Source organism: Zootoca vivipara, chromosome 14 (assembly GCF_963506605.1).
Source record: "Zootoca vivipara chromosome 14, rZooViv1.1, whole genome shotgun sequence".
Lineage (NCBI taxonomy): Eukaryota > Metazoa > Chordata > Lepidosauria > Squamata > Lacertidae > Zootoca > Zootoca vivipara.
In genome coordinates, this window is record NC_083289.1 from 11,047,017 (window position 1) to 11,067,814 (window position 20,798).

General features: G+C 46.0%; 1 protein-coding gene across 8 annotated transcripts in view; it reads right to left on the minus strand.

The window, feature by feature from the left end:
* GRAMD2A (GRAM domain containing 2A) overlaps window positions 1-20,798 on the minus strand; it is a 74,453-nt gene that overhangs the window by 37,169 nt on the left and 16,486 nt on the right. The window contains exon 1 of one of the 8 annotated variants that reach the window (XM_035130793.2): window positions 17,808-19,690. The exons of the other annotated variants lie outside the window; for them this stretch is intronic. Coding sequence (XP_034986684.1) covers window positions 17,808-17,833 — 26 coding nt within the window. The 5' untranslated portion in view covers window positions 17,834-19,690. Of the gene's footprint in view, window positions 1-17,807; window positions 19,691-20,798 lie in introns of those variants that run through there. 8 annotated transcript variants of the gene reach the window in all.

Here is a 20,798-nt window from a genome sequence, read left to right on the forward strand (position 1 = left end):
GACGAGCAGAGTCAGACAGACAATCCTGAAGGCGGTTCCCACTTCCTTATCTGCCCCAACTAAGCTTTGTTCCAAAAATCAGAAAACTTTAAAAAAATATGTATATGGGGAACCTTTTTCAGTTTAGGGGCCACATTCCATCTAGGCTGTCTGTCGGCTCCTATTGGCGTTCCTGCTGCACATTCTGTACCAACTGAACCGTCTTCAGAAAAGCACAAGTCTGAGCAGGTTTTTCATTTGTCTCACCACTTTCCCCAGGAAAACCTGCTCTTTGTTGCTGATTCGGAGCAAACGTCAATCCATAAAAACCTGATTCAGAGGCAAATATCAGGTTTCCCTGGGGGAAAGCGGCAGGACAAGCAGAAGAATGGGTGAGGCCTTCCTCAAGAGAGGGCTGTAGCTGGTAAGCCAGCAAAGCTGGTAAAAAATGTTCCTGGCCACTCCATCCAAGTGCCTCTCCATCAAGAGCAGCGAATCCGGGAGCACTGACCCAGGCTGCACACCTAACTCTTCATCCCCATCTAAGACAAGCTGCAAACTACAAGTCACCTCAAACATGACCTGCAGACAATAAACCAGCAATCCCTTTCCCTTTTGGTGTGTGCAGCACCTCTGAGGACACAACCCACCTACAGTGGTACCTTGGTTCTCAAACACCTTGGTACTCAAACGCCGTGGTTCCCAAACACCAAAAACCCGGAAGTAAGTGTTCCGGTTCTCGACCATTTTTCAGAAGCTGAACATCTGATGCGGCTGATAGCTATTGTTTCCGGGGCACCTGCACCAATCAGGGCCTTGGTTTTCGAACATTTCGGAAGTCAAACAAGACTTCTGGAACGGATTAAGTTTGGCACTTTTGTTTTTGCTATTTATTTGTGTTTTTGTTTTTGAGGCTTTTTCGGTTCATTTGTTTTTGTGACTGTGTGGAACCCAGCTCAGCTACTGATTGTGTTACTGCGGAAATGGAGAAAAGCCCCCCCCCCCAAAAAAAAAACACACAATGACTATCACCAGTGCAGGTAAGGGAAAAAATTCATTTTAATTTTTATCATCTACAATACTGTCTTATTTATTTTATAGTACAGTATATTGATTGTTGCTTTCATTTTATGGATCAATGGTCTTGTTAAATAGTAAAATTCATGTTAAGTTGCTGTTTTAGGGGTTGTTTTTAAAAGTCTGGAACGGATTAATCCGTTTTGCATTACAGTGGTGCCTCACTAGACGAATTTAATTCGTTCCACGGGTCTATTCTTATAACGAAAAAATTTGTCTAGCGAATCCCATAGGAATGCATTGAATTTTCTTTTTTAAAAAATTTGCCCATAGGAACGCATTAATTGAATTTCAATGCATTCCTATGGGAAACCGTGATTCGCTAGACGAATTTTTCGTAAAACGAATTTGTCTAGCGAGGCAACCTCCGCTAGAAAAATCCTTTCTTTAAGCGAAAATTTTGTCTTACGGGGCGTTTGTTAAGCGAGGCACCACTGTACTTTCAATGGGAAAGCGCGTCTTGGTTTTTGGAACGCTTTGGTTTAGGAATGAACTTGGATTGTTAAACTCTTACACAATAAAAAGGTTTTCATCAACGGAAGTGGAGGATCTATCCCCCCCCCCCCAAGTCTACCTTTTATCTGCAACCAGTGTGGCAGTGCAAAGTGTTAGGTTATAAACAGATTTGAGATAAGAGATAAAGGCTTTAAAAGGTGCAAACTTCTGCCCTTGCTTCCGCTTTTTCCAAAACTGCAGAGCTGAAAACTCTTACCTCTATGCTCAGAAAATATCACTGGAGACTGCTTCCGGGGCAATCAGCACTCCATCACCTCGCAACATTTGGAAATCAAATCCTGGATCTCCCAGGGTTTTTGTTTTTTGCATCTCCCCCCACTGCCTTTCCCATTTTGGAATGAAAAATCACATGGCTAACCCAGCACGATGCAAAGATGGCCATAAAGGAGTCAAACAAAACGAAGGATCAGCTATAAACTAGAACAAGGTTATAAACAAGAACAAAGGAGAGTCAGGTAAAGTTAACAGAGCTCAGGCTAAAAGCCTGCTGGAAAAGAAAACTCTTTTCACTTGGCAGTAGGATAAGATCAGAGAGGGAGACACACAGGTGTCCTGGGGCAGGGGGTTAGAAAGGCCAAGAACCACACAAACTCACACCAACTCATTGTAGCTGGTGGCAGAACCCACAGGAAGGTTTCCACAGATGACATCACTGGCAAGGTAGAATTTTACAGGTATTTAGGAAAGAAGTTTTTGACGTTTGATGTTATATTATGTTTTTGTGTGTGTTGGAAGCTGTCCAGAGTGGCTGGGGCAACCCAATCAGATGGGTGGGGTATTATTATTATTATTATTATTATTATTATTATTATTATTATTATTATTATTATTTGGCATGCCCAACAAGAAGTGACCTCCCCACCCCTGCCAAAAGCCTAGCTGCTGCTTTTTGTTCTGGCTGCTGCTTCTGAATGCGTTCCAGAGGCAGCCCCATGCAAGCTTTAAAACTTGTTTATTTTAAATAAAGAGTACAGATTTTACACACATACACACCCCAGCATGCCAGAGCATATCAGAGGTCTGAGGGATTTTCCACTGACGCAAATAGGAAATCGTTTCACAGAAGCGGGGAACTGATTTCTGTGTTAACACAGAAAAGATTATGTAGGCCCTAGTCCTGAAACAGCGCTTTTCGTTTCTCGTTTCGTTTCTTTTTCATTCATATCGAGCCATCAGTGTGCATGGCACTTTAAATCCCCAGGTCCACTTTCTCCCCCCTCCTCTTGTGATTTCCCTTGTGTTGAATTTCAGACTATAAGCACCTAGAGAGGCACAGACCTATGTTCTTGCAATCCCCAAAGTGCAAAAGGACAAATCTCTACCTCAAGTAGTTTACAATCTGGGGCAGAGGGGTCCAACATCAAGGCCTTTTCTGGCAGCCCTAGGCAACTTTTGATGCCTCCCCCCCCCCAAAAAAAACCTGGTGCTGGGTTTGGCAAACAGGACTGAGGGCTCTGACAGGGTCCTAAAGTCCTCCTGTCTCCTTCCCAAAGCCTACTTCATACTTTCCCAATTTTTGGAAGGAGGTGGGACAGCTCTAGGACCGTGCCAGAGTCCGTGGGGGCTTCAATTTTTTGTGCCCCCCCCATGCACAAGGCAGTGTGTGGCCCACGGGTTCCATGCCAAAGTACTCTTGTGGCCCACTTGAGATGAAAATTTGGACCACCCTGCTTAGGAGGACACATACAGGGGTCAAACAGGGAAGCGATGTGCCGTGGTTTCAGTTGCACATGCTTAAGTTTGGGAAGGGCCATGTAGCTCAATGGCAAAGTACTTGCTGTGCATGAAGAAGATCCTGGGTTCCCACCCACCCCCACCCCCCAGCACCTGCATGCCAGGCTAAGAGCATTCCCTGTTTCAATCCTGGAGAGCCACTGCCAGTCAGTGGAAACCAAGAATCGCCAACCCAGTGCCCGGAGGTGCCAATTTGGGGGTTGTCATACTTTGGGTTTTTGTTTTTTTCCCGGTGGGGGGGATTTGCGTGGAGGGGTTGAAATGGCAGCCCCTCATCTCTGGAGAGTCTTTTTGCTCGACAGTCACCTTGTGTTATTCCACACCCGCTCACAGCAGTTATGTTGTGATTCATGTCCGCAGCACTTCCTCAAAATTCGAAGTGCAGCTGCTGGTCCAAAAAGGCTGCTGACACGCCCCCCCCCCCCGGTGCAGACCAACAGTCTGAATAAAGCAAGCTTAGTCACAAGCAGAATTATAGTGTAGATGCTTAAGAGAAGCTTGAAGGAAGTATGGCAGTGATGGGCAACCTTTTGAGCTTGGTGTGTCAAAATTCACCAAAAAAACCGAGCATAACTTGGGTGGTATGTCACTTTGAGAAAAAACCATAATTTTGTGATATTTATAGTTTAAATAACAAAAATGTATACTTGTAATATATAACTGTATTTAATAAACCAAAAACTAATTATTTAACCTAACCTAATCAAAAAAACCCTATTTATCACAAAGTGCCCAGAGCTGTTGAGCTTTTTGGGGGGAGCTGCTGACCAAAGTTTTGGAGGTTTTTTGGGGGGTGCAAAAGTTGCTAGCTTTTTGGGGGGGTGCCCCAAAGCTGCTGCGCTTTTTGGGGGGGAAAGAGAACAGAAATAAATGACGAATAATACCTTCACTGGAACTAACACACAGCACCGACATAGTTTGCCAAAGCGCCAAAAAAACCCAGCACAGAATGGGTTAAAAAACGAATGCTGTTACACCCACTCATCGTCTGACAAAGCGCCAGAAAAAAACAGCACAGAAAGGGTTAAAAAACCAATCTCTGGCTACCAGCAACAACAACAACAACAACAAAGGATCCGGGGTTTTAACAGCGGAGACAAGCTGTAGCGTGAGGAGGAGGGGGGGGACAACAACAACAGCGTGAATGGGCCGATGGGGTGCATGCCAGCAGTGAGGGCTCTGCGTGTCACGTCTTGACACGCGTGTCATAGGTTCGCCATCACTGAAGTATGGCATCACACAAGCAATCCCAAGTACCTGGGGTATACAGCTTCAAACTTCTGTATTTCAACCTGTCCTGCAGCTCACAAGGCAGAAGAAGAGCCTTTCTCCCTCTCAAAAAACAAAGGAAGAGCAGAAACTGGCAATCCAAGGGCTGACTAATATGATCCCCATAGCATGGGAGCTGCTTCCAGTCAGTTCCCACACAATGCTCCAGTGTTGGAAGCTGCTGCATTGAGTCAAACTCTTGGACCCTAGAAAATTACTACCCATATTTTGCTTCCAAGGGGGAAGAGTTTAGGGGGTGCTGCCTTTAACATCTCAAGAAGTTAAGAGACCTGAACAGCAGCAAGGGGAGTACAGTAGATGCATATTCACCTCTAGAGCATGCCTGCACTTGAGCTGCAAGTCACCGTCCTGCCATTTCAAGCTGTTCTGGGTCTTAACAATTCATAGGGGCAATTGTGGTATATTCTAGTATATCTTTAACCCAAGAAATACACACACCTTTATTTATTCCTTTTTAAAAAACATTTTATAGGAAAATTATGGTTTGCTAGTACATCTTTAACCCAACCAATAGACACACCTTTCTTTTGTCCTTGATCAATGGTGTTTACTATGTAGATATAGGACTGCAAATTGATCCTTTTTATGGGTAAAGTTTTGGTGTTGTTTTTTTAAAAAAAATGTACTCGGGTGAGTGTAAATGAAAAGCGGTTGATGGTAATTTTGAGCAGAAGAGGCGGGGGGGGGGGTGAGTGGTGGGTTGCCGTGCAGGGGAGGTGTCAACCTTTGCCTTGCTGACTGTTTCTCTGTTCAAAAACTCTCCCTCCACCCACCGACCCCTGAAGCTCCAGAATCACATTTACAACTATAAATACATATATTTGCATTTTGAATTGAGTAAGAACCAGTGGGAAAATACTTCCACTTCTCCTTCAGAGATTCAAGCTAAGTAGTTCATCTGCTTGGTCATCACTATGCCCTACAGATGTGGGATCTCAGCCCCAGGGGCCAAAAGTTCCCCCTAACCTCTCTATTTTCCCAGGCCAGTATTTTCAACTGGCTAGAATGTCTCTAATGATGCTTTTTGCTTGGCTGGATTGAAGATAGAGAGGGGTCATGTGTGTGTCTGTGTAGAAACTAGCCTATATTCTACAAAGCTAAAATCTCATTACTCTGCCAACTTTGCCCCTTGGCCCCACGCCCCACTGGCATGCGGCCCTCAGAAAGCTGCTCAGGAAGGAACGCGGTCATTGTGCTGACAAGGTGCCCCACTGCTGTTATGCACAACTGTGAGCAACATCTAGCTGGTCTTTGGGCTGTCTAGGTTCAAAATTATTCCCTTTCATGTCTGCACTCATGTGAAAATGGATGCACACACAGATAGGCAGAACGGTGACCACTGAGCAAGGTTTTTGAGGAGCAGAAATCCACCCCAACTGAGGAGAATGAGCAGCGAGGCTCTAAATGCACCAGCAGCAGGACTGAGCTGACCCCATTCTGAAGCAAGTGAAGAAATAAACTTTGCCATCTAACAGGGCGGCCCCCAAAATTACAATTACTTACCTACACACACCCCAGTGATAGTAGATAGTAAATGTTGCTGAACATGCGTGATCAGATCACGAACTAAATAATTATATTAAATATTTATTTTTAAAGCGAGAAACCTGCTATGGCAGATTTACTAATACATATTGCTTCAGAGGAAACCAGCTCAGTTTAATCACTTTTACGGCTACGTCACACCAGTATGCAAATTACTGGGGTTCTAGCAGGTCATCTCTCAATCCCCAAATATGAAATGAATGAGGCAGGAACTGCTAGAAAGGGGAAGAGGCTTCTGATGCAGTCCTATACAGGTTTACTTGGAAGGACACCTTGCTGAGTTCAATGGAATCTGCTCCCAAGTAAGTAGGCTGAGGATTGCAGCCTTAACCCGTGGAATAAAGGTCAGGATTATGAGCACTGGAAACAAGACATAAGATATCACAAAGTCAGTGCCCTTATCATATGCTGTGACTACAATTTTTAATTTTATTTATATTTTGTATGTTTTCATTTGAAACATTTATAAACCACTTAATTTTTTTAAAAAAAATCTAAATGATGTTCCAAAGTGCAATAAAATAAAACTATTCCCAGTTGTGGAACAAACATTACTAGAGTGCAAATTCTGCTGATTGAAGCTGTCATGTAGGAACATATGGGGCAAGGCAATCCTTTAAGTAAACTTAAAGAGTTTTATTTACCAATAATAAAACCTTTATAGTCCAATACCTGTCCTAGTAACAAAATGGCAGCCAACGCAGATGTTTGAGCAGAGGTGCAATACGCCGACAAGATCTCACTCTGGTCAGCAATGGTGCTGCAGAATTCTGCACTAACTACCATTTCCACAGAATCCACAAAAGTGCATTTCAGTAAGCCAGTCTTGAAGTTACCAACATCTGCATTGCTGTGGCCAAAATCTCCCAGGTGGCCTGACTTGCTAAAGCGGCAAACTGAGAAAGTGAAAAGAAAAGCAGGCAGGGAAACGGGAAGGGGCAGAGGCCGGCAAAGCTATTTTAAGTATTTTCAGGTACAAAGCATGTGAGCAGACTGATGCAACCACAGATCCTTAGGTGCTATCTAAGCAATAATAAAAATAGATTAAAAACCTCTAGGGATTGTGGCCAACTCTTCTATTGATTTACTTGCAGCCGCTGCTGAAAACCATGGCTCTTATTGTCCAGGGGGAAGTGGGCAACAATACACAGCAGCAGTGCTGTTCTCTGAATGTGGCACGTGGGGGGCACTTAAGGGGCGCCCTCAATTGATCTTAGGGTTTGCAACAAGGCATAGCGGAGGAAGCAGCCCTTAAGGGGGAAAGGAGACGCAGCATGGGACGTTGTGTCCGAATTTGAACACAATCGGTCAAGCGGTTTCGGAGAAAAGTGGAGACTCACTGCCTACAAGGCAGGCTTAGGCAGTATGTGGACCGAGAACTCCCAGAAGTGCAAGCTGGATTTCGAAGGGGCAGAGGAACCAGAGACCAAATAGCAAACATGCGCTGGATTATGGAGAAAGCTAGAGAGTTCCAGAAAAACGTCTACTTCTGCTTCATTGACTATGCAAAAGCCTTTGACTGTGTCGACCACAGCAAACTATGGCAAGTTCTTAAAGAAATGGGAGTGCCTGATCACCTCATCTGTCTCCTGAGAAATCTCTATGTGGGACAAGAAGCTACAGTTAGAACTGGATATGGAACAACTGATTGGTTCAAAATTGGGAAAGGAGTACAACAAGGTTGTATATTGTCTCCCTGCTTATTTAACTTATATGCAGAATTCATCATGCGAAAGGCTGGACTAGATGAATCCCAAACTGGAATTAAGATTGCTGGAAGAAATATCAACAACCTCAGATATGCAGATGACACAACCTTGATGGCAGAAAGCGAGGAGGAATTAAAGAACCTTTTAATGAGGGTGAAAGAGGAGAGCGCAAAATATGGTCTGAAGCTCAACATCACAAAAAACCAAGATCATGGCCACTGGTCCCATCACCTCCTGGCAAATAGAAGGGGAAGAAATGGAGGCAGTGAGAGATTTTACCTTCTTGGGCTCCTTGATCACTGCAGATGGTGACAGCAGTCACAAAATTAAAAGACACCTGCTTCTTGGGAGAAAAGCAATGACAAACCTAGACAGCATCTTAAAAAGCAGAGACATCACCTTGCCTACAAAGGTCCGTATAGTTAAAGCTATGGTTTTCCCAGTGGTGATGTATGGAAGTGAGAGCTGGACCATAAAGAAGGCTGATCGCCAAAGAATTGATGCTTTTGAATTATGGTGCTGGAGGAGACTCTTGAGAGTCCCATGGACTGCAAGAAGATCAAACCTATCAATTCTGAAGGAAATCAGCCCTGAGTGCTCACTGGAAGGACAGATCGTGAAGCTGAGGCTCCAATACTTTGGCCACCTCATGAGAAGAGAAGAATCCTTGGAAAAGACCCTGATGTTGGGAAAGATTGAGGGCACTAGGAGAAGGGGACGACAGAGGACGAGATGTTTGGACAGTGTTCTCGAAGCTACGAACATGAGTTTGACCAAACTGCGGGAGGCAGTGCAAGACAGGAGTGCCTGGCGTGCTATGGTCCATGGGGTCACGAAGAGTCGGACACGACTAAACGACTAAACAGCAAACAACCCACATGCCCTTTTTACATATATATAGATAGATATATTGGGCTTAGGCTGTATATATTGCTATTGGGATAGGGGCGTAGCTCAGCAGCAGAGCGCCTGCTTTGCATGCAGAATGACCCAGCTTTAGTCCCTGGCAGCTGCCCGTCAGTGTAGACAATACTCAGATGGAGCCACAGTCTGCCTCGGTACAAGACAGCTCTCCCACATTCCTATGTTGCTGAAACATTGGAAGCTGCTTTATAGCAGGTCAGACTATGTGTTATTTGCTCTGGCTGGCAGCCACTCTCCAAGTTCCTGGGCAGAGAAGGGTCCTTCCCATCACCTGCTCCCTGGTTACCTTAACTGGCGATGCCTGGGATTAAAACTGGGGTCTCCAGGCAGAGCACGTACCATGCCACTAAGCGGAAAGAAAGATAAAATCTTGCAAGGCAGCAGCAAAAAGCCATAATGAAGTTTGTAGCTGCTGAAAAGCTTGCCCCGTATAACCTCCTTGCAATGTCCTTATACGATACATTCATCCCAATACTTCTTTTCTTATCACCTTCTCTTTCTCTCACACACTTTCTCTTTTTGTCGAACTTCAAACTAGGTCAAGTACATAGAAGGGAGTGAGGGAATGTTTTAGCCAAGATTACTATACAGTGGTACCTCTACTTAAGAACTTAATTCGTTCCGGAGGTCCGTTCTTAACCTGAAACTGTTCTTAACCTGAAGCACCGCTTTAGCTAATGGGGCCTCCTGCTGCCGCTGTGCCACCGAAGCAAGTTTTTTTTTTTTGTAATTATTTTTATTAAGGATTTTCTTGGGTTACAAAGGTAGTGCAATGTCTCGGGTTTTTTTCTCCCATGTATCATTTTTACACAACAATTTTACTTATTTCTGTTCTCATCCTGAAGCAAAGTTCTTAACCCGAGGTACTATTTCTGGGTTAGTGGAGTTTGTAACCTGAAGCGTTTGTAACCTGAAGCGTTTGTAACCCGAGGTACCACTGTATATTCTTTCAGCAGGTTAATACTGACCCGGAGCTTCCATTCCGGATGAGAAAGGATGGGGCACGCACACACACACATCTAGTCTAATCACAGATTGACTTTCATGCTGCTAAGTTAATTAGCCAGGTAGTGTTTTGTCGTATGAATTAGCACTTTGTCTAATAAGCAAAGGGAGACAATGAAAGATGGCATAGAGGTGAGGTAGAGAGACTGATTTAGGTATCTTGTTTTAAAAATAAAAACCATCTAGCAAACTCATTCTCCAAGATTTCATCCTTCAAAAGCAAGATGACATCATTCATATGTAAGGGATCAATATTGGCAGGTTGGAAGAAACCCAAACGTTTTCAGAAGTACACAAATAAAATACCTGGTGGCACAATAAATGGGGACGCTAAAATAGTCCAGTTAAGGCATGGAAAAGCAGATTCTAGGTGGAATCACGAACAGGAGTACTCCATGCTACAACATTTTGTCGAAGGTACCACTTTTTATTTTCTTTTGGTCAGGCTCAGGCATTACCCACAGTAAAAGGCCAGAGCTGCAATGTCCAACAAAGCTGGGAAGGTGGCGCCGTGAAGCATACAAAACAGAGAGCTTGGAGTGGGGACATTCTGAAGAACCCAACCTACTGTACTTATTGGCATGAGAATCAAGCACAGCTAAGCAACATTTTAAAAGTGAAGCTTTAGCACATCCTTGATAAGTGTGGTTCAGCAGAGCAGAAGGTTTCCTACAGGTCCTCCTCCTTGTCCTCCATCTATAACCATTACTTCCCACCTTCCCCCACTACTCACAACATCCATGTTTAGACAATCAAATCTTGGCTCTGATGAACTGAAATGTGTGTGAGCTTCAGGCACCTGCACACAGGCACTTTGCGCAACTGAGGGAAACCAGCAAGATAGTTGCTGTTAACTGTACCTTCCCGTTCCAACCACTGTGGTTGAAAGTTGGCTTCTGCATCCTGGCTTGCTTGGAAGCCGTTAACTTTGGTTCCTTAGTTTGGATACAATGGGGAAGCGATGGCTAACTGGGACTTCCTGGCTTGTTCGCTCGTGCGGAAGGAGAACAAAACAGCCCCACGCAGGCAAATATGGGGAGCCTAGGAAGCTGTCTTCTACAGAGTCAGAACCAATGGTCCATCTCAGTTAAGTCTTGCCTAGATGGACAGGAAGCAGCTCTCCAGGATTTCAGACAGGGCTTTCTCCCAGCCCTACTAGGAGATGGATGAAGATGGAACCTGGGACTTTCTACATGCAAAGAAAATGCTCTACCCCTGAGTCAAATCATTTCCTCCAAAAGGCCTGAAGCTCAAGCCCGGAGGCTGTCTCGCCAGAGTGGTGCATGGTCTAGTTATCTCCTGCTTGGACTATTGCAATGCGCTCTACGTGGGACTCGGAAACTACAAATAATCCAGAATGCGGCAGCTAGACTGGTGACTGGGAGTGGCCTCCGAGACCATATAACAGCGGTCCTGAAAGACTACGTTTCCCAGTACGTTTCCGAGCACAATTCAAAGTGTTGGTGCTGACCTTTAAAGCCCTCAACAGCCTAGGCCCAGTATACCTGAAGGAACGTCTCCACCCCCAGTGTTCAGCCCAGACACTGAGGTCCAGCTCCGAAGGCCTTCTGGCAGTTCCCTCACTGTGAGGTTACAGGGAACCAGGAAGAGGGCCTTCTCGGTAGTGGCGCCCGCCCTGTGGAACGTCTTCCCATGTCAAGGAAATAAACAACTATCTGACTTTTAGAAGACATCTGAAGGCAGCCCTGTTTAGGGAAGTTTTAAATGTTTAATCGCTTTATAATTAATAATAATATTCTGTTGGAAGCTGCCCAGAGTGGCTGGGGAAACCCAGCCAGATGGGCGGGGTATAAACAACAAATTATTATTATTATTATTATTATTATTATTATTATTATTATTATTATTAAGCATCACTCAGCCTTCTTCTCAGCCAGTGCACATTGTGATGGCCACGGTTGCTTCCATCCCAGGCACATGGCACTCGGGACCAAGACACCAGCGCACAATGCACCACGAGCAGCAGATGCACTAACCAGGTTTGGACATTTGGACCAGCAAGTCATGGTTTAACTCAGCAACATGCCATCTTCCTTGCTCTAAACCCCAAAGTTGTTTGTTTTCTAGACACTGCACTGTTTCAATGCCAGCGCAATGCAATGCAAGATACTTATCTACAAAGGACGATCTGAAGAGAGGTTTGTGGGGGTGGGGGGATATAAGGAGAGAGAGAAAAAGAGAGTGAGTGAGTGAGAGAGAAATCTTTTGATCTCATGCATGCCGCTGTTTTCTTGGAAATCTTTGAGCTATTTCTGGGTCAGCTTTGTTGCTACTTTTAGCCATTCCCAGGGCCAAGGCAGCGAGAGGAGTTCAGCTCGTCCTGGAGATGTTGAGACTGGGAAAGGAATGCATCAACTGGACTCGCTTCATCCTCCCTGGCAGGATATGGCCCCGGGGATCAAAAGGACAGCACTTCTGAGACTTTGGGTAGAATTAGGGAAAGGGGGAGGAAGTCCATAGGCATGAACAGTACAAATCCCCAAGCAGCCATGAAGCTAGGTATGGTAGACCTTTGAACTCAAGATGTTGCTGAACCATCATCCCTGGTCATTGGCCATGCTTGCTAGAGCTGATGGGAGCTGTCTAGTTCAGCCACATTGGGAGGGTCAAAGGTTCACCATACCTGTCTCAGGCAAACATCCGAGCAAGGCATTTTAGCAACTGGGGAAGGAGGCAGCCTCTCCAGAAGGTCCAGAGACATGCTGGCCTTCTCTCATTCATGTAAGCATGAAATCACAGCTTCCATGCCAAGGTGTTGAGATGGGACTTGTGCTGCAAACAAGGGCAGGCTTTCCGCATCTCACTACAGTAGGGTGAACCATTCATACATTACGCAAGAAGTTCTAACAAGAAGATGTGTGAAATGCCTAGTTTCCACCCCACAACTACCATCCAAACACTTCCTCCGTGAAGCCTCTCTCCCCAATGGCATAGATCAGGCATCCCCAAACTGCGGCCCTCCAGATGTTTTGGCCTACAACTCCCATGATCCCTAGCTAACAGAACCAGTGGTCAGGGATGATGGGAATTGTAGTCCAAAACATCTGGAGGGCTGCAGTTTGGAGATGCCTGGCATAGATGTTTGCATATAGCTTATCAGAGAACACCTGACTTACTGCTGTTTACAGGAACAAGGCCAAGATGATGGGAAAGCAGATGATGGGAAGTTCACTCTATTAGGCATTGGTGGCTCCACCTAGAAACTTGTTGGGGCACATCAGATCCAAGCCTACAGAACTGCAGAGTTGGAAGGGACCACGAGGGTCATCCAGGCCAACCCCCTGCGATGCAGGAATCCTTTTGCCCAACACGGAGCTCAAACTCACGATCGTGAGATTAAGTGTTTCACGCTCTACTGACTGAGCTAACATGTCCCAGCACCTTAAGTAGAAAGCAAAAGGAAGAGATAGCAAGCAAAGTATGGGTGCTGAGGCCCAGCTGCCCATGGATGAAGTGCACCGACACCAGGACTGAGGTTGAAAGTCAAAGAGGAACATAGGACGCTGCCTTATACTGAGCGCCAGGCCACTGGTCCATCTAGCTCATTATTGTCTACACTGACTGGCAGCTGTGTAGTTTCAGGCAAGAGACACCTGGAGATGTCATGTGTCGAACCTGGGGCCTTCTGCACCCAGAGCAGATGCTACGGATCTCTGTGCCTGAGATCCTAAGGCACAGATGGGCAGCTCACATAGGCCTCCAGTACAGGCCACTATGGGTGCCCAAGCTGTCTACACACACACACACTGGCTGCATTTTGTTGCCTGGTGCTGTGGCTGTTCCCTTGCAGTTGCACAGGTAGAGGCAACTCTGCCAGTTGGAGCAGACAAGCCTAAACAAATGGCAGCTTAACTATGGACAAAATGGACAGAATTCTGTGGATAAATAGCAGCTGGCTATGGTATTTCTTGAGCCACAAAGCTGTTGGGCAACTCACCTTGACCTTCACCTAACCAGCCTTATAGGGTCATTGCGAGGACAGAATTGAAGCAAGATAGGAGTCCTTAGGTCGGAACTCTGTCTGTCTGTCTGTCTGTCTGTCTGTCTGTCTGTCTGTCTGTCTCTGTCTCTCTCTCTCTCTCTCTCTCTCTCTCTCTCTCTCTCTGTGTGTGTGTGTGTGTGTGTGTGTGTGAGAGAGAGACCTTGTGAGGTAGGAAGGAAAGATGGAATTGGCTTCAGAGGGGGAAAGTCAACCTCTTGTTTAGCCTGGCTGTTGCATTTATTTTTGGATGTTATGTTTGGCACTCCAGCATTGGCACAGGAATGCGTTTCCAGGGGACGGACATTGTTGAGAGCGAGAGCACCACGCAACGGGGCCACTCCACCCCTTGGGTTGTAATCCAGTTAAGTGCAGCCACTTCCTGGTGCTTTGTTTCTTAAAAAAGAACAAAGGCATTCAGCTTCACTGATTAAGCAATGGCCCAGACCACCTAACGGTCATTTTGCTTTCTGTTTTCTCTTCTCTGCACTTGGGATAGCATTGCAAAATTTCAACCGTTTCCTTCAGGCACTCTGAACATGGCCTGGTGCAATAATATACTGTACTTCCTTTTGGCATGTGCTTCTCATTCTCTGGAACTTGACACACCCACTTACCTTTTCTCAAAACTTTCTAGGCATAGTCTAAGCCAGGCATCCCCAAACTGCGGCCCTCCAGATGTTTTGGCCTACAACTCCCATGATCCCTAGCTAACAGGACCAGTGGTCGGGGAAGATGGGAATTGTAGTCCAAAATATCTGGAGGGCCGAAGTTTGGGGATGCCTGGTCTAAGCTTTAAAGCTCTGTGTCCAAGCAATCCCCCCTTCTTGCTGTTTGTTGTGCTTCAGCTTTAAAGAGCAGGTATTTGCAGGGGGGGGGGGAGAGAGCGCTTGGACACAAGAGCTTTAAATTGAGGACCTCTGCCTGAAAAGTATGGAAGAAAAAGTAAAGGCGCATAGGTCCTAAGGGTATGTCAGGGTGTAAATACTCCATGATCAGAGACCAGTCTTCTCCTTGTGTCGCTCTATGAAGCACAGGCACATCACTGGTGCTATATAAACAAGAAATACTATTAAGAACGGTCTTTATTCTTTGCACACTCCTAGCTTGGGAGTGTAGTCAAATGAAAGTGAAGGAAGGCGAACAGGCTGAAGTTGAACCCAGACAAGACGGGGGTGGTGTTGGGGAGGGGGGCAGCTTTAGACATCACTGGTTGCCAGCTTGTTTCTGGCTCCAATTCAATTCGCATTAGTGTTTAAAGCCCCAGATTTCCAAAAGTCTGCTTTCTTCCCTAAATAGCCTCTGGGGTTGAGATCAGAGACAGGCCCTCTTAGTAATTCCACCACCCTCAGAAGTTACGGGTGGTGATGGTTCAGTAGAGGGCTTTCTCTGTGGCAGCCCCTAAGCTGTAAAAAGCTGTAAAATTCCTTCCTGAACAAGGTATATATAGCACCATTATTATTTAGTTTTGCCCCCATACAGACACTCACTCACTCTCCCTCTTTCTCTTTCTCTTTCTCTCTCTCTCTCTCTCTCTCTCTCTCACACACACACACACACACACACCTTAAACCTGGGTTACGGTCACCACAATGGAATGTCTAGGTGCCTTTTTCCAATGAAGATGATAATGATGATTATTTCATTTCTATACCACTTTATGTCATTTATATTTTAAATAACAAATATCAATGCGGTTTACAACACGTTGAAACATCAACTAAAACAATCTAGAATAAAACAAATTCAAGCTTCATGGAAAATATTTCAGATCCTTCTCTGACATTTTGCTTTCCCCAGTCACTAGCCTGGCATCTAGAGATCTCCACTTGTTTACAATCGGACCCACCCCAGTTGCAAAATGTGCCTGGCTATTTTCTATCCCTGCCTCCACTAATACTCTGACATGCAGTGGCATAGCGTGGGTTGCCAGTGCTGGGGACCATGTAGCTAGCCGCCTGGCCGCCTGGGGCGGCAAACCCGAAGGCCGGGGTGTCTGTCGCACACAGGCCTCCCCCTCCCCCTCTGGCCCTCCCTCCCCCCATCCTTATCACGCTCGAGGCGGTTCTCCTCACAGCCAGTTTGCGCTGGCTCCGCAGGGGCTGGTCCTGCTCGCCCACCGCCTGGCTTTCTTCAGGGCCATCGTGGAGGCGGCCGAGGGCTGCGCTGCCAGCAGAGGGCAGCTCCTCCGGCAAGAGAGGAGACGCCATGGAGGAGCCTGGCTCGGAAGCCGCCAGAGCTCTTTCCACAGTGCACCCCAGCCTTGCCTCCACGTGGGCGCCGAGGGGTGCTTGCAGGGGCAGCGGCAGCCGTCGGAGATGGTCACCCAAACTCAGCCCCCCGTCCCATTACTACGCCACTGACCACATAGAGGGGAGGGAGGAAAACGGACAGAGTAAACATGTGCATTCAACAGGAGATCGCAGCCGCAGTGATAAGAAAATAAGCGCTGTTCTGTTGTCTGGAGAGGTCTCTTCTTGGTTTGCATGGAGAAGCCGTTTTCAATGGACCCCAGTGACGGATGTGCGCAGCTGTATTGAGGCAGCACCAGATGCTGAAATTTTGCATCCACTAACAATTTTGCACCCGGGGCAGCCACCCCTGTACCCCCACCTCCATGCTATGCCTATGCTGATATGGTTGCAGATCCTTCTTAGGATAATACGTGCGACACATCTGCTCAACCATTCACCCCGACTCCACAAACCCTACAGACAAACATCACAGAAATAGAGACAAGATTTGGAGTTGTGAACCTCGCAGTTCCTCTGCCTTCAAAGTGCCAAGTTGACCCTCTAAGGCTAAGCCATCCTGAAGCCCCAACCCATAAAGCAGCAACTGCACAGGTCTGCTTAGACAAAGACACACATACACACACATCCCTTAAGTGGATTTTCTGCCTCAAACAGACAAGGCAGAGATTTGCTCAGGCATACTTTAAGCTAGGATTTCTCAAGAGCGGATAAAGAGAAGGATTTGCCTGTCTGGGCAAAGGCTGGATTCCACAGCTCTAAAGCAGGGAAGGGAAGAGGCAGTGTATTGAGGAGAGTTCAGGATCCATCCTTCACCTTACATACTCCCATCCAGAACAGAGGCCCATTGAGCAACCCAAGGCAAAATGAAGCCTCAACATCCACACACACACACAGAGAAAAACACAAGCGCACACACATGAGCTGGCTAGCCTGGCAGTAGCTCCCCAAGGGCTAATACACAAATTATGCACAAAACCACAAGAGCCAATCTGAGTTGCGTACACACTTTATGGCACATTTGAGGCACACACACAGACACACAGAATGCTAGGCACTGTTGATTGCTAAGGTTGGCTGGGAGAGATAAACTACAGCTCCCAGAATTCTTTGAGGGAAAGAATGTGCTTCAAAGGTACAGCACGTATGCAGCCTAAAATTAGCTTTCATTGTGGCTAAACGTCAAATATGCTTCAATAACTAGAAGGAGAGGTCCACTCATCCCACCCCAGTGTCACACAATGGACAGAAGACATGACTTGATGGGCAGCTTATGAGAAGGTGATCTTCCATAAGCACAAGGAAGATGGGGATTTCTCCGCTGCGTGGATTCCATGTACAGATTTATTTGCTTGTACGTCTGAGCACTGGGTGGGTCTGGGACCACCAGCTCTTCTGCCACCCAACCCTCCCCCCCTTTAAATGTACATATAGAATGTATTGTTTTGATTAATTGTGGTTTGTTTTGTATTGTTTGACTGTTCTTGGATTTGCATCTTTTTGGAAAATTCAATTTTAAAAACTATTTTTTTTAAAGCTAATTTTTGGACACACAACCCTGCATGCAAATAATAATAATACTAACATTGTGTGCATGAGTATTATTTTCCTTAGAAGCTGCCAACACGCCCATCTTCAACTGGGGGCTGCCCTCGTCCATTCAGTTCTCCCTCCAGCGCTTTCTGAAATCCAAATCGCTCCTGCTCTCCAGCTAACTCCCCTTCTCCCTACTACAGACGTTTTCTTTAGTGGCGCTTTCCAAGCAGTTTGCCTTACCTGCCCAGAGCAGAGACATTCTCCATGGCGCCTCCTTGCTTGCCGGACTCAGCTGCTGAAGGCTGCCGTTGTGTCGGCAAGCAACGGCAAGTATACAAGCTCTGAATCAGGAAGCTGGCAACTTTTTAAAAGGAGCATTCCTGGCAGGTCAGCCTCAAGACCCACAGCCTTTGGGTGATCTCCTTAAGCTGCTCACCGGCAGGCAGAAGAATCCCCTCTCCAACATGTGCAAGGCAGGGCACTGACAGCAGGGTGCCAAGAGCTCAGGAACACCCACGGCTGCACTAAGCACCTGCTGGTCTATAGGTATCAGAGCCAGAGCAGCAAAGGGTGCCCTCCATATGTTTTGAGATCCAATACCCATCTTCACAGACCATTGAAAGCCCTAAACGGCCTGTATACTTGAAGGAGCGTCTCCACCCCCAGCGTTCAGCCTAGACGCTGAGGTCCAGCTCCAAGGGTCTTCTGGAAGTTCCCTCATTGCAAGAAGTGAAATTGCAGGGAGCCTTCTGCCCTCCCAGCAGATGTCAAAGAGTTAAACAACTATATGACTTTTCATAGACATCTGAAGGCAGTCCTGTATAGGGCAGTTTTTAATGTTTAATATTTTGGGTGGCTTCCAACACATATAAAATTTCAAAATTTAATAACATTATTTATAAATTTATAAAAATAGAAATTTTAAAATAGAAAATAAAACCAGCTATCTTAAAAAACTTATACTTACTAAAATCATGCGTTAAAATTTCACGTCGGGATAGACTTGCTGGAAGAAAAAGGGTTTTGGCAGGCACTGAAAACAATACAGTGAAGGTGTTTGCCTAATATAAATGGGCAGGGAGTTCCATAGTGTAGGTGTTTGCACACTAAAGGTTGACTCCTTGCAAGTGTGAAATGAACATTAAGCGGCACCTATGAAAGTGGCAGTGAGACAGATCACACGCTTGTTCCAAAGTGCTGATCATCCTGCCAGCCAAGAACCTCCTGCGAAAGTTGCTTCCAAAGCCATGCACATCTGGCACGTGTCAATCTGAGCACAGTGTGCTGCAAAGAGGTGTATGCGTCAGGCTATACTGTATAGGGCAAATATCAAGTATAACTTCTATCAGGCTTAAATCCAGATGGCTGCCAATGATCCGTCACCTTGGCACGCTAGAGAGAAAAGCAAAGAGCCTTAATCTGATCACCAGGCAATCTGATTAAGGCAGTGGGCAGAGATGGAGAGACACGCCTTGTCCCTGTACCAATGTGACAATTTGATACCGTATGTACCTCTGAACAAAGAATCCATTGAGATCTCCCTGGTGGAAAAAGGTTAGCATGGATAATGAATCGTGAGAGTAAAAGCACACCTTGCGTTTATGCAGCATTTTCCATGACAGCTCAAACGGGCTCATGTCCAGTTTCTCAGGAATCCATTAACAACAGCCTAGAAAGGCAGGCCAGCACCATTATCCTCATTTTACAGAGCAGGGCTTGAGAACATGACAGTGGTGACTTGCTTAGGACTACCTAGTGAAGGAGCTGTGAACCTGCAGCTGAACCAATTGTGGTGGTATTGAAATGCATAGACTGCAACAGCCAGTAAGGTTGGGTTGCTAGAGCAGAGGTAACAAGGCTGATGGGAGTTGTAGTCCACAACATCGGGAGAGTACCATATTGACTACCCTGGGCAAGAGAACCAAACTAGGACTAAGGAGACTTGGGTTTAAATCCCTGCTCAGCTGGCAGTGGGGAGAGTATCTCTATCCAGTTCATTTCTCTATCCAACCTACGTCATCAAGAATAAAAAAAGGGAGAACCACAACCTGAGTTCCTCTCAGTTGCCCCAATGCTAGCTAGTCAGGCCACCAGTCACTGCCCAATAGCAGCCCTCCTTAGCCCCCCCCCCTCCTATGGCCTCGACCCAGTATACTTGAAGGAGTGCCTCCACCCCCATCGTTCAGTCCAGACACTGAGGTCCAGCTCTGAGGGCCTTCTGGTGATTCCTCATTGTGAGAAGTGAGATTACAGGAACCAGGCAGAGGGCCTTCTCAGTAGTGGCGCCCGCCCTGTGGAACGCCCTCCCATCAGATGTCAAGGAAATGAACAACTATCTGACTTTTAGAAGACATTTGAAGGCAGTCCTGTTTAGGAAAGTTTTTTTATGTCTGATGTTTTATTGTATTTTTAATATTTTGTTGGAAGCCACCCAGAGTGGCTGGGGAAACCCAGTCAGATGGGTGGGGTATAAATAATAAGTAGTAGTAGTAGTAGTTGTTGTTGTTGTTGTTGTTGTTACCGGTATTAGGCCTAACCTGCAAGAATCCAAACAATCTTTGAAAGTGCCATACCATTGGCTGCCACACCACAAGTTATATTCTACAACAATTCTTCAAAGGGCCAGCCCTACCATTAAGCAAAGTGACAATAGATGATGTGCATTGGGGAAAAGTGATTAGGTGCTGGATAAGAGATCTGTGGGCCAATGGCGGATTGCCATGCAACCTCTATCTAAGCCAGCCAGTTGCTGTCACATATGTCGAAGGATGCCATTCCATCCCCAGCACTGAAGGAAGACGCTTTGCTTTCTTCTCCTTAAAATCTAGAGCCTATTCATGGCACTGAAGGTTTTCCTGGCTCCTTGTATTTTTAGAAACGGTTAAACAAGAACAAGACTCCATTCACTTTGGATGGTCTTGAGGTAAGTCCACAGGACACAGAAGATTCATTTCTCCCTTCCCAGGCAGGAAGCCAGTGAAGAGGGAGGGAGTCAATGATGGATCTCTAGCCAAGTAAAATCAGCGGGGGGGGGGGGTATCTTCCTCCAGCAGCTCCCACTTTTGGGTATTTCCATTTAGCCAAAATTAGCCAAGGAATAGCCTGACCCAAGGCCACATTTTAAAATTTAAATTAAAAACAAAAAACAAAACACAGCAACAACAGCTCAAAACCTTACGCATTCAAAAACAACATGAAGCAGAGAGCCTTGACCTTTTGCTATCCCTCACC